Genomic DNA, 14,634 nt, shown 5'->3' with positions numbered 1-14,634 from the left:
ATACTTACCTACTTGGAAGTCACATTCCCAGCATGCAGGGCCAGTAAACAAATTAGCAAATGAAAAGAAAGCTTAAAGAAAACCACTTATATCATTGCAGGAAAGTCACTGCACCTCACCAGGAACAGCAGGCCACTTAGATCCAGTAGCTAAGGAGGAAGGAGTAAGACCACTGATTCTCCTCTGGCCACTTTCCATGGGGTTAGGTTAGGCCACAAGTACCTAAAGGGTGGATTTATGCTTATTTCTGAGCCTTTCTGTTCACACTGGTTCTCTATGGACTCTTCCCCTTCCTTCTTTAGTATTCTTCTCATTGTATCCAATGTTCCTTTTGAAGGACTCATTTTCTCAGCACTTCTCATTTCCCTGCTTAGATTCTGTCTTTGTACTTATCTCATCCACATTTCCCACTTCAGTACTTCTCCAGCTCCCTCTTCTCCCATTCCCTTCTGCTGTGTTTCTCTTTTCTTCTCACACAAGATACCATATTCCTTTACTACTCAGCTAGGTTCCACCTCTTCCAATAAGCTCTGTTTACCTGCCTCACCTGGCACTATCACCAATCATAACACACTGACTTGTCACCGAGTCAATACTGTATCTTTTTTAAAAACAGGCAGAGAGGCAGGCAGAGGTGGAGAAGCAGGCTCCCTGCTGAGCAAGGAGCTGGATGCAGGACTCTCAGGACCCTGGGATCATGACCTGAGCTGAAGGCAGTGGCTTAACCAACTGAGCCACCCAGGCGTCCCAATACTGTATCTTATTTTAAAAACTCTATTTGTGTATATCTCATCCCCCAATTCTCCTTAATGAGAAAAAGACCCTATGTGCTCATTCATGTACCCACATATTCTTTTAATGCTTTTGGAGGCTTAAACCAGGCAATATGGTTAAATACCCGAAAAACTAATGTACTTACAACCAGCAATGTGTCCCACACATAGAGGAGGCTTATAGTGTAAGGAGAAAACTGATCAGAAAACAAAGAATTACAAAACATTGTGTTAGGTGCTATGATGAGGGTAAGCATCGAGGCAAAGGCCCTAACCCAGTCTCTTTAGGACTGGAGCAAGTCAGGAAAGGTTTCCTGAGCAGAGGTAAAAAGGTGGAATCCCAAAGACCAGAGGAAAATGAAGAGCTAGTGGGAATAATGACAAAGAGAGAATTAAGCTGGGTTTTAGATGCATACAGTCTCCTCCATGTTTAGTTAAGAGAGTTACTTAAGATGTTAGAGGCAAGAAAAGCAGGAATGGGAGCATCTAAGGTGAGTCCTGAAGGTCAAACTGGAACTGAACACTCTGCTTCTCTAGTTAGCATTGACTGCTTCTTAACCTATATAGACCAGATCTAGTAATTTCCCTTCCTTAACAACCCTTCATTAAGCTCCTCAAGTACTATTATGGAGAAATTCCATAATAGGTATTAAAAAATACAAAGGACTGGGGCACCTGACTGGCTCAGTCAGTGGAGCATGCGATCTTGATCCTGGGATTGTGGTTCAAGCCATGTGCTGGGTATTGTGATTACTCAAAAAAAAATGAATTCTTAAAAAAAATCTTTTAAAAAGTATAAAGGACTGAACCATGTGCTGCATGGTCTAATATCATTTATGTAAAAAAGACAAAATAATAAAAACACACAGTTATTTACACCACTGAAAAAGATACTCCCCAAACTAATGTTTGTGGATAGAGGAACTAGCTGGGGGGAGGTGGGTAGAAAACAGGGTGGAAGTTAAACTTTTCACTACATGCTCTGTAATACTTTATGGGTTTTGAACCAGATGAATACATTAAATACGCAAAAAACTTAAATATTCACCTCACCCAATAAACCTTTTCTATCTTCCCCACCACCACAGTTTTCAGCATGGCATTCAAGGCTCAATCTTACCATTTTAGTAGTCTCATGTCTGTGTATAATCTTCCATACCCACCATGATCTAAACACTCGGCTTTACTTACTTTTTAAAGCAAGATTTGTTTGAAGCAGTCATGTGTGCCTAAAACAGGGACTTCCAAAAATTTTTGACAAGCCACAGCAAGAAGTACATTTTATGTCACAATCTATTGTACGTAAAAAAAATTTATGTAACTGAAACAAAATCTTCATGAGACTACACTTATCGTTACTATGTGCGAAGTTCTCCGATTATTTTCTATTTTGCCTTTTAAAAAAATGCTGGTCATTAGGGTGCCTTGGTGGCTCAGTTGGTTTAGCTGTGCCTTTGGCTTGGGTCATGATTCCAGGATCCTGAGATAGAGCCCCACATCCTGCTCCCTGCTCAGTGGGGAGCCTAATTCTCCCTTCCTCTCTGTAGCTCCCCCTGTTTTTGTGCTCTGTCAAATAAATAAAATCTCTTTAAAAATAACAAAAAAATGCTGGTCACAAACTACTAATTTCATGAACCTACTAGAATATAATAAGCACCTCAGGGTCAGGCCTAAGTGATCTCTATATTCCCATGGCATCCACCCAGCTTTGCACACAGGAAGCAGTAACTGACTCAACAAGGACTGTTTACTAAGTAAGTACTCTGTACCCTGTTATGTGCTAGGACAGAAACAAGACTAGGAAGGTGTTAAATCATTACTTAAAGTTTGGGATAAGCTCTATTTTATTCCAGATCTTTAAAATGCACTATTAGGGCGCCTGGGTGGCTCAGTGGGTTAAGCCGCTGCCTTCGGCTCGGGTCATGATCTCAGGATCCTGGGATCCAGTCCCGCATCGGGCTCTCTGCTCGGCAGGGGCCTGCTTCCCTTCCCCTCTCTCTGCCTGCCTCTCTGCCTACTGTGATCTCTCTCTGTCAAATAAATAAATAAAATCTTAAAAAAAAATGCACTATTAGTATCAACTATTTTGTATCTCACTTCACATGCAACTATTTGTATCAAACAGACTCTACATAGTTTCATAAGTCTCTTAAATAAAACTTTCTTTTTACTCAAACTTCCAATCATTACTGGTAAAATACGTTGCCCTGAACCCTTCTTGAAGGTAATCAGATATAAAATAGAAACATTCTAGCAAGTTTCTAACCTTTATTCCTCTAAATCCCAGCCCCTATCCGCCAAAATCCATAAATGTCACATCAAAAAACATGTCTGAAAAAAGAAACACATGTTTGCCTGATACAAAAAAACCATACACTCCAAAGAAATGTAAACATGTAGCAAATGAAATGTAAAACTATAGTTCCCGAAATTTGATGCTTTGGGGAATACAGGATTTAAGAAACAGCAAAGGCACAAAAGATTGCATCTGGGACAAGGGAACGGAAATGAGGGTGAGCAGTATGGCTAGAATAAAAAATGAAGAGGATTAAAATAAGAATTAAAAAACACAAAGACTACAAACATAATTAAACATAGTAAGGCAGGAAATTTAGAAACTTTGCTGACTTAACAATAATAGACACCCAGAAAGATAAATTCTCATCAGGGTCCTGAACTCTGGGTCACTGGCCTAATGGGTTGGGTCTTATTTTTCAAACTATATGTTTAAAGAAAGGAAAGCACACCATAAAGTTTCAAGAAATGATACAGCAATAAACTCTAAATTATCTTTTTACATTTAGTAAAAATGGTTGAAATAAGATACTTGAAAAATATCAGAAACTAAGAACTTTCAGCAGGGAAGCCAGACATGAAATCTAATTTTTCTTTTTTTTTTTTAAGATTTTGTTTATTTGATAGAAGACACAGCAAGAGGGAACACAAGCAGGAAGAGTGGGAGAGGGAGAAGCAGGCCTCCTGCTGAGCAGGGAGGCTGATGTGGGGCTCGATACAAGGACCCTGGGATCACAGGACCCTGGGATCACGGACCGGAGCCGAAGTCAGATGCTTAACGACTGAGCCACCCAGGCGCCCCTCTAATTTTTCTTTTTACATCTAGTAACAGGGTTTAAGTTAGCTGAAAATTACCAAGGACTAAGAATTTGTAGTTGCACGCTTTAAATTGCAGGAATAATATTAAGTACTAACTTAATAGAGAGAAGCACTACAAAATGTAATAGACTAATCTTAAAAAAAAACAAGATGGACAATAAGTAAGCAACCTTACATAGAACACAATTAGCTACTCATCAATACAGAATACAAAAGAGGCGCCTAGGTGACTCAGTTGGTTGAGCGTCTGCCTTTGGCTCTGGTTGTGGTCCCGGGGTCCTGGGATCCATCCCCACGAGGAGCCCCGCATTGGGCTCTCTGCTCAGCAGGGTGTCCGTTTTTCCCTCTGCCTCTCCCCACTGGCTTGTGTTATCACTTACTTTTTCTCTCAAGTAAACAAAAAACCTTTAAGAAGTATATAGAATACAAAAGCTACTCATCGCTGCTAAGAATCTAACAGGTCTTCTGTAACCTCTGACTGTTTAAACCACCAGATTTAAAAAAAATAAAAAATAAACTACCAGATTTTACAATGGGTAATAACCTACACTGAGATGGACACACTCCTTGCTTCCAGTCTTACGGTCATCTACTTGATAAATGAGGTATTAGCAGAAAAGTTCATTATTTAAGATTTATTTCACAAAAAGCTAACCAAACAAGAGTTCCCATTAATAATAAATAAAACTATTTCCATTAGAATTGAAATATGGACTAGGCTTGCCTTCAAAGAAAACAGCTAGACATTTACACTAAGAATAAATGTTATACTTTCATATATAAACAACCAGCCAGCTCCAAAAAAAGGTAGCTGATTTAAAAACACTACACAGCTACTTACATAAAGGCTGAGAACAAGAGGAAAATAATCCAATAGCCAAAATTCCAACTATTATAAGATACCACATGTAAAAAACAAGACATATTCTTAAGAAGTAAAGGATACTGTTCCTAGACAGTTCCTCTCTTTTTCTGTTATTTTTTTCAATTTGGCTAATGGTGTCTACTGACACATATTTGGAATGTAATCTATTTATCGGCCAGCTGTTCTAGCCCACTGTGGATTTAGAATTTTAAAACATGTGTGGCTTTAGAGCTGTATAATAAAGTACAATCTTAAAATAAAGGTATCTTTTAAAAAGGCTCATTTATTATTATCATCATCACTGATGACACCAATAAGTAGCAGACAATGCAATAAGTAGTTTTTGCAGCATTTTGTTTACAACTCAACAATCCCGCTACATAGGTAATGTTGGTCTTCCAATTTTACAAATGAGGAAAACAGGGCTTGGAGAAGTAACTTGCCCAAAGTTATCATGAGTACCAGATCTCTAATTTAAGGCAGCTCAACTCAAAAGTCAGTGCATTTAACGATACTACCTGTAGTCAATCAAAAACAAGCAAACAAACCAAAAAAATGTCCCCAAATCAAAACATTAATCACTGCCTCATATTTTAGGATTTCAAGGTTTTCTAGGAAAGGTAATTTTTTAAACTCAAGTACAATTCTCATTTAAAATCACTTTTGGAGCGCCTGGGTGGCTCAGTGGGTTACAGCCTCTGCCTTCGGCTCAGGTCATGATCTCAGGATCCTCGGATCCAGCCCCGCATTGGGCTTTCTGCTCAGCGGGGAGCCTGCTTCCCCCCCTCTCTCTACCTCTCTGCCTGCTTGTGATCTCTCTGTCAAATAAATAAATAAAATCTTTAAAAAAGAAAAAGAAAAATAAAATCACTTTTAATGGGGCACCTGGATGGCTCAATCATTAAGCGTCTGCCATCAGCTCAGGTCCTGATCCCAGGGTCCTGGATGGAACCCTGTGCTCCCTGCTCAGGATGGGCTCCCTGCTCTGCAGGGAATCTGCTTCTCCCTCTCCTACTCCCCGTGCTTGCGTTCCCTCTCTCGATGTCTCTCTCTGTGTCAAATAAATAAAATCTTCAAAAAAGACCATTTTTAAAAATAAAAATCATTGAAAAAATGTCTTTCACTTTTCTTGCAAATGCACTCAGAACATGTTTTCTTTTTTTTAAAGATTTTATTTATTTATTTGACAGACAGAGATCACAAGTAGGCAGAGAGGCACGCAGAGAGAGAGGAGGAAGCAAGCCCCCTGCCGAGCAGAGAGCCTGACACAGGGCTCCATCCCAGGGCCCTGGGATCATGACCCAAGCCGAAGGCAGATGCTTAACCCACTGAGCCACCCAGGCACTCAACATGTTCTTTTCTATAAATTAAAAACTTAGGGAGGCAGTACAAGCAATCTGCACTAGGGACTTCTATGCTTAGGATTTAAAACAACGATTTTGCATGCACAGAAAAAAGTTCTTCATAGACATATGCCAAATAAGCATTTACTTCAGATATAAGGGAGGATGGGGGAATGAGGGGTTTGGTGAACTTTTCGTTGGTATACTACATACTTCTATAGTTTCAATTTTAGGAGACTTAGGAGAATACTTTTTTTTTTTTTCGGCCATTTCCCTCCCTCACCTACCCCCTCTTTGGGAGAGTACTTTTCATTTACATCTCAACCAGTCAAAATTAAACAAGCACCTGAAACCCAGATGGTATGAAAAAATTTTACTCCCTTATCGTTTTATCCCTTTTTGAACCTGAACTTCCAAAATAAACTTTCTGAGAATAATCCAGAGGAGCATTTATAAAGATTAAGGTCAAAAACAACAAAAGAGCTAGAAACAAATGCTTTTGAATTTATTACAGCAGAAACAGTAAAGTACTGTGAAAAGTGCAGAGAGCAGAAAGAACGCTGATTTTAGGCTAAAGAAACGCAACTGAACAATAGCAGGTAATAATTCTGAAGTAGAAGAAAATGAAAAAAAAAGTAAGCTATGAACTCTTGAAACATAAAAGAATTGAAGAGAATCAATTTAGCAGAAAAGTATTTTTTTTTAAAGATTTGTTTATTTATTTATTTGAGAGAGAGACAGTGAGAAAGAGCATGAGCGAGGTGAAGGTCAGAGGGAGAAGCAGACTCCCCATGGAGCTGGGAGCCCGATGCGGGACTCGATCCCGGGACTCCGGGATCATGACCTGAGCCGAAGGCAGTCATCCAACCAACCGAGCCACCCAGGTGTCCCTAGCAGAAAAGTATTTTTGAACCCAAAAGCTCTAGGAAAATATTCAAGGTAAAGTAAATAGGGTTCAATAACAATCACAATCAATATGCTATAAACAGGGGGCACATGGGTGGCTCAGCGGGTTAAAGCCTCTGCCTTCAGCTCAGGTCATGATCCCACGGTCCTGGGATCCAGCCCCGCATTGGGCTCTCTGCTCAGCAGAGAGAGCTTTCCTAAGCTCTTCCTGCTTCCTAAAGAAGTGATCCTTTAAAACAATATGCTATAAATATAAAACATAAAATAACATTATTGAAACTAAAGTTGCTGTATACCACCATACCCAAATAAACACCGTATATACACACACATGAAGGAAAAAATTACCTCAAGGAAATAATTACTTTCTTTGAGGACAGTTTTTTCCCTAAAGTGAACCGGTCTGCCTCTAACACTGCTCTACAGAGGTACTCAAAGTGCCACAGCATATTACTGAAGCAGCACAGGAGGGGAAGTGCACTGGCTTAAAACCTGGGCATCTCAATGGGAGTCTGGGCACATTATTTAACTTCCCTGACACTCAGTTTCCTGATCAATAGAGGAATAATAACTGCTACATGTCTACTTCACAGTTTCTATAATGCTTAAAAGATAATAAAAGATAAACCTGATATGTAGAGGACCATCTGCACTATATGAAGAAACACCACGGGACTACATGATCTCTTAAGGCCTTTCCAACTCTAATTCCATAATTCTACTTTTATTACTGTACAGCCCAGGAGCCACATATGCAATATACCAACACAGACATCTAAGGTGGGCTTCTCCTTAATAGCTTAGTACAGCTACTACCTGACACATTGTGTTACAGCGGTAATATTGTATGACATTATTAACTACGTGCTGGGCATCGTTCTGAGTCTTTCACATGCACTGACTCGTTCAGTTCTCACAGCAACAGAAACTGGTGATCTTAATTGACTTATTACAAGTGCAAAAGCCACACTGTGACTTATGAAAGAGCTTCACTAGTGATAACATCATCTTATATTTCTATAACATGGTGCCTCAAGGGGTTTCTCACATCTTAATTTGATTCTTAGAAGCAACCCCGTGAGGTAGGTAGGACAAGTACTCTTTTCCCTGTTTTACAGAGGAGGAAACTGAAGCTGAGGGAGGTCTAGCTTCTCGCTCAAGATCAGAAGGGTAACAGCCACCAAAAGAAGATCCCAAACCTGTCTTCGGACTCCTAATCCAGGTTGGGTTTGCCCATTACCATACCACCTCTGCAACTGAAATGAATAGATAAAAATGACAAATTCTCATCAATCAAAACAACTTAATTTCTTAGAAGGTACTTATCAATAAGAAAAACACAAACATAGTGCCTGGGTGGCACAGCTGGTTAAGCTTCTGACTCTTTGTTTTGGCTCAGGGTTATGATCTTGGGGACGACCCCGAGAACTCACTACCCCACTCAGCACAGAGTCTGCTTAAGATTCATTCTCCCTCTGCCCTCCCTGCTGCTCAGTCGCATATACCCTTGCTCTCTAAAATAAATCAATCTTAAAAAAAAAAAAAAGCACAACCTATTGGTACTCCGAATTTTTTTAAAGATTTTTTAAATTTATTTATTTGACAGACAGAGATCACAGGTAGGCAGAGAGGCAGGCAGAGAGAGAGGGGGAAGCAGGCTCCCTGCTGAGCAGAGAGCCCGATGCGGGGCTCGATCCCAGAACCCTGAGATCATGACCTGAGCTGAAGGCAGAGGCTTTAACCCACTGAGCCACCCAGGCGCCCCTGAATTTTTTTTTATATGAAACTGCTTGTGCTACAATGGAAAGTAACTTCTTGAAGTGGTTGTATCAAGAATACAGTAGGACGGGGTCCTTGGTTAGCTCAGTTAAGCGTCTGCCTTTGACTCAGGTCAAGATCTCAGGGTCCTGGGATCAAGCCCTGCACTGGACTCCCTGCTCAGCAGGGATCTGTTTCTCCCTCTCCCTCTGGTTCTCCCCGCAGCCCTGCTTGTTCATGTGCTCCCTAATAAAATCTTTAAAAAAAATACAGTAGGCAAAATATCATGGTAGTAAGCAGTCTAAATCAGTAATTGTTCTTAATAGTATATTTAAACTAAACAGTTCAAGTACAGACCCATTTGTTAAGCAAAAAAACAAACCTGAACCTCACTGGATTACAATCTGATGCCAGTTTTTGGCTAAGGACTGTCTTGTAGCCCACAAAATAAAACAAACATAAAGAGCAAGAAAAAGAAACAGCAAAGGGCTACTAATAAGAAGGAGGGAGGATAAAGTATACAGAGAATATCTGCATTTCTTGAGGTCTCCTATAGGCAAGTAACACCACTTAGCAAGAAGTAACCTAATGGAATGACATGTCACCAGAAATTATCTTTGGGATCCGGGCTGTAGGACTCCATTATAGGTAAAACCTTGATTATACCGAGGTACTCCTCACTGTAAATCCTAATAAGGGTCTAAGATAAACCAATATATATACCAATATGACCGTACTCATAGTTTGTCAGAATGTCCAGTATGTCAGAATATGTAGTCTGATTATAAAAGAGTGCACAAATTCATCAAGAAATTTTCATTAGAAGAAAGCTGTAAGTCTATATAAAGACTCATTTCAAAGTAAAATCCATATACATACCACCTCAATTTACGCTGGCAAATCTGGTTATCCACGTTAATACATACCTGATAGAGTTCTTCTAAATTGTACTTAATCGAAGTACTATTCTGGATAGCTTCCACTGCTTCTTTCAGCTTCTGCCATGTTTCATCCGTGTAGTTCTCTGGTAATTTGGGCTTATCTAGATAATATGTACAAGGTTGATATCAGAATATGTAGCATACAGTAAGGAAAGGATCCATTAAAGGTAAAATAATGGTATTACTGCTTTTTAAGGGTAAATTGTGATTTTTATAATTATTACAGCTAAATATTAAAGTCGCTACTGTATTTAGGCTTAGCAGAAAGAATAAAATTTGAAATGCCACAATACTGTTTAAGTCATTTTGACTCACCTATTAGAATGAAAAGTGAGGGGGTTTTTTTGCAATTGACTGTATTGCTTCAAAAAATAAAAATTCAAGAATCACAGATAAAAAATAACAATCTTGATCTTATTCCATCACATGTAAAACCTAAGTTAGTCAACATGAATTCAACACCTGAGATTTAAAACACTGAATGTCTACTATGCACAAGGCACTTTACAAACATCTTAATCTCCCTAACAATGCTCTAAGGAAGGTATTATTTATCCCTATCTTGCAACCAAGAAAACTAAGAAGACTCATTTAGTAAGGCTTGCCCAAGGTCATCAACAGCTAATGGCAAAACTAGGATTCTAATCCAAGTCTGCTTGACCCTCACATTTATGCACCATCCACAAATGGAGAGAAACATCTTCACTCAGGTTTTAATTTAAACTACATCTATGGTGCTCGCTTCGGCAGCACATATACTAAACTACATCTATGAGGAGAGTGCAATTTTAAAAAATCAGAACATCCAAATGACTCCAGAACCTATGTAGCATTTTCAGAATGGAAAGGACTCTCTTAACCCAGGCTTTAAACTTCATTGACCAGCAACGAGTATTTTTTTAATTAAAACATCCTAATATCTTAACGATATGTTTTTAGTTTAAGAGGGAAAGAAAAAACCCAAACAAAATCTCAGAGACCAGTACGCAAATGAAATTAGGATCATAGCTCATCTCTTTAAAAATTCTTGGCTATTAAATCGATACACTTTGAGTGGAACAGTGAACACGCTAGTCAATTACAATGCACATTTACTTCAAAAAGGTCTAATTAAATCAGAAAGATTACAACACTTAAGAACCTGGGGATGGGAGAAGAGTTATAGGAAAAAAAGAGAAGGTTAAAAACAAACACTATAATCCTTGGCTTTAAATAAAATAAAGCATGTTTCTGATTTCCACACTAATGCTGAAAACACAAGCATTGAGAATCTAATTTTCTCAATACTAATATTTAGCCACAAGACACTTATCTGGTAAATATTACTTCAGTTCATTCATTTACTTCTCCATTTAATAAACATCATCTATTACCTACCAGTTAAGGATGCTGAAAAACTAAGTCAGAAAAACAGAAACAGTCAACAGAAAAAAGTAATTCAGCTCACTTACGTTTTAAAAACTGTTGATTTTCTATGCATCAATACATTCATAATACTCTAAATCACGTACCTCAAACATAAAATGAACAAATTTTCCTAAAAACTGCAGGTCAGTACTTTAAAACCCATTTTAGTGAAAAAAAAATAGATGTAGTAATTGTTCCTATCTTTAGACTAGTGTACACAGAGTTACTACTTCTGTGTACACAGTATTTTTCACTTCCAAACCTTACCTTTGAAAAGAAATGCAGAGATCATAAATGTTTTTCTCCAAATGCTTACACAATGAGTTTCAAGAATATAGTACCCAACATTATCAATCTAACTATAAATCATCATTGAGCATGAAAAGATCACCATTGCTACCTGCATTTCTAGGGACTAGAGAATGTGGCCTACCGAAGCATAAAAATAAAAATCCCAGCAGTGCCTGGGCTCACTATGCACCTGAAATAAATAAACCTCTTTAGAATACAAATTTCTCACCTGTATAATCCAGATCAATCATATTGATTGTCAATGTTATAATAACAGATTAGATATAAGCTGAGCCAGATATCAAAATATTGCAGAAACATTCAGTGTATGCTTCAGCACAAGAATACTAACCACCCCCGGAAAATGAACCCTCCACCCAAAAAAGGACCTCCCTCCACCTCATTGATTATGCATAAAACATTAGGCCACCTCTATACTGTTTAATATATTAACATAAATAGAGCACGTGACCGTTCAAGTGTCAAATCCTTAGTAGGTGATTATGGATTTTGGCCTTGGTTACCTTTAAAGTTCTTGATCACTAACTTCTTAGCAGAGCCAGGCTTGCTGTTAGCAAAGCTAGAAGTGGTGGCAGAAGATTTGGCTAGGCCGTTTGCGTGATGCACCGAAGCCACAGAAGAGATTAATATACTCTTATTTTTAAGTTGCTGCTGCTGAGATGTTGCAGCAGTTGGTGAAGATGAGGAGGAAGAAGAGGAAGATTCCTCAGCCATCTTCGCATCAAACCCTACAAACTCCAGGGTGTCTTCAAAACGCAGCTTCTTCTGTATCGGTACGTGGCTGGAAGTAGCCACTGAAACCCCCAGGCAGAAGGACGAGGTTGAAGGGGATGCCGAATCCCTGGGTTGTAAAGGAGGAGTGGAGGAAGAGGAAGAGGCGGAATCAAAGTCTTCTCTCTCGTTACTACTGTTACTGCCGCTACTGCTGCTGCTGTTTAACTTTCTCTTCTTGGCAGAGGTGGGCGGAGTGGTGCTGGTATTACCATCAGTGGCAGATCTGACCTCCTGAGCAGCAGCAGCAGCTGAGGGATTGGGGGAAGAAAAACCTGTTGGAAACATGAAAATAGCGGGGTCAACAGGCAGAGGAGCATCAAAAACCTACGTTTATATGCCTGCGTGCGTGTAGGAGAGAAGGTGGCAATGCTAGAGGGGGAAGGGAAGAAAGAGAGGAGAAACACAGAGGACGAGAAGGAAAGTGAAGGGGGGGCTACAACGGGGGAATGGGAGGGTTTGGGAAGGCGGATAGGCTGACACCAGGAGTGAGCAGAACGAGGGGGGAGAGCGAATGAGGAGGCAGACAGGTAAACGGCTGTGCCGTCCCCCTCCCCTGCTTTTCGGTCTCTCTCCCCCCTCTCTGCAGGAGCGACTCAGTGAGTCTGTGAGGCTGCAGCTCCTCCTCCTTTTCTCCCTCTCTCTGGGAGGGGAGATGCCGTGGTTGGGGGGAGGGGGAAGGGGGAGGGGGAGAGAACCAGGGCTTGTTATTGTCAATAGCACAAGAGGCTAAAGATGGCGCCACTTCCGGTCACGCGGCGGCGAAGGAGGGGCAGCGCCGGTCCTCCGAAGTGGGGGGTGGAGAGAAACACTGCGGGCGCCCGGGGGGCGGGGGAGCTGACTCCCGGGAAGGCGGCGGGAAAGCGGCGACTAAGGCGCTCAAGACACTCGTGCTCCTTCGCTCGCTCTCGCTGTCCTATCCCCTCCCTCTTCCGCTCCCCTTCCCGGGCAGCACTGTCCTCCCCTGGCCCGCCGGTAACTCCCACCCCCTCCTTAACGGTCCCGCGGGGAGCTTCGCGCTGCAGCGCCCTTACCGGAAGTGACTGGGCAGACACTTTTCATAGCGCCCAGATCCCGAAGCCCCCAGGTCCGCAGGACTTGAGTGGGGGGGGTGGGGGAGGGAGAAAAGGGGGGGGAAGAGAAGTGGAAAGGGAGGAGGGGGCGGGCTTTCGAGACACCTCCCGAGCTCCTGATTGGAGCTTTCTGAAGGCGAGGCGGGCCGGGTGGGGGGAAGGTGGCGGGAGAAGCAGCGGGAAGAAGCCTGAAGGGGAGGGAAGGTGGTGACGGCGAGGGGCGGGGTGAGCTAGCTGGGAAAAAAGAGGAGGAGGAAGAGCGGAAGGGAGGGAGTAAAAAGTTAGGGAACCGAGAATGGAAACTTTGAAAGAGATAAAGGAATAAGGAGGGGTAGTAAGGCAAGGGGAGTAACCCGAAATGGAGGAAAACATAATCATGGCATTATGCCTGGTGCTAAGCAGAAATGTCATGTTAAAATAGAAAGGAAAAAGATCTTAAGATACAAAGAAAATTAGTTTTTGCTTTGATTGAGCTATAAATTATGTCAAAGACACCTCTGATCCAATATGAATAGGGCCTGAGTTTTGATACCTTTCTCAGTAATGTAGCTGCAAATCTTTTTACCTTCCTAACAGGAGCATTTTCTAAGATGGCTGGCCAGAGTTACGGGTGCATTCTAAGGCCCAAGAAACAGGAAGGTAACTAACACCTCCCCCCAACACACACACACACACTTCCCAGTACCAAGCCCAACCCTGATCTCGTTCGTCATCAATCCAGCAATTTACAGGGTAAACATAGCCTCTTTTACCAAATCTCAGTTCATACTGGAAGAACACATTTTAGGAGAATGACATTGGCAAAAAATCAATGTGTTCTACCAATGTATTACACAAGCTCAAATTTCAAAATGGATAACTCATAAGAACAAACCTCTAAATTTGGTTAAGTTAGCAACAATAAACCTTGTAAATTTCCTGCCCTAAATTTAACCCGAGGGCATGAGGGGGGCAGCACAATGTCAAATAAAACTAGATCTGCCAACCTGTTGATCATTCTAACTGCAGAAACATTAAACAGGCATATACTGAAAGAGTTTATGCCACACACTAAACCCAGGTCCCTGCCATTGGGAAGCCAGTAACAGTTTCAAAACTAATTTCTGTAACAGTTCTGTAACAGATGTACAAAGTGCTCTGGAAACAGATGAATCAAGAGATTTGGAGGAATTATTTATTGAATAGTCAGTTTCACAGAGGAATTGTTTATGCTGGGTCCCAAAGTGGGAATTGCCAAAAAGACAAGAGGGGAGAATGTGAAAGGCATTCTGGGCAGTGGAAATGGGCAAAGCAGGGAGTTGTGAAATGGTCTGGCCTGTTCATGGAAATACCGGAAGTGCAGCGAAGCTAGAAAGTAAGATGTCTGGTTGG

General features: G+C 40.9%; 1 protein-coding gene across 4 annotated transcripts in view; it reads right to left on the bottom strand.

Annotated features, from left to right (window-relative positions):
- The window catches only part of CUL4B (cullin 4B), a 51,048-nt gene that overhangs the window by 24,999 nt on the left and 11,415 nt on the right, over positions 1-14,634 (bottom strand). For 2 of the 4 annotated variants that reach the window (XM_044235731.1, XM_044235732.1), the window contains exons 1-3: positions 13,225-13,310; positions 11,923-12,465; positions 9,686-9,801 (exon numbers count right to left, since the gene is read on the bottom strand). In XM_044235731.1, coding sequence (XP_044091666.1) covers positions 9,686-9,801; positions 11,923-12,465; positions 13,225-13,252 — 687 coding nt within the window. In that variant the 5' untranslated portion in view covers positions 13,253-13,310. Of the gene's footprint in view, positions 1-9,685; positions 9,802-11,922; positions 12,466-13,224; positions 13,311-14,634 lie in introns of those variants that run through there. The other 2 variants (XM_044235729.1, XM_044235730.1) reach the window with 1 other exon arrangement.

The sequence above is a fragment of the Neovison vison genome, chromosome X, assembly GCF_020171115.1.
Source record: "Neovison vison isolate M4711 chromosome X, ASM_NN_V1, whole genome shotgun sequence".
Classification (NCBI taxonomy): domain Eukaryota; kingdom Metazoa; phylum Chordata; class Mammalia; order Carnivora; family Mustelidae; genus Neogale; species Neogale vison.
This window is presented reverse-complemented; position numbering and strand designations above follow the sequence as displayed.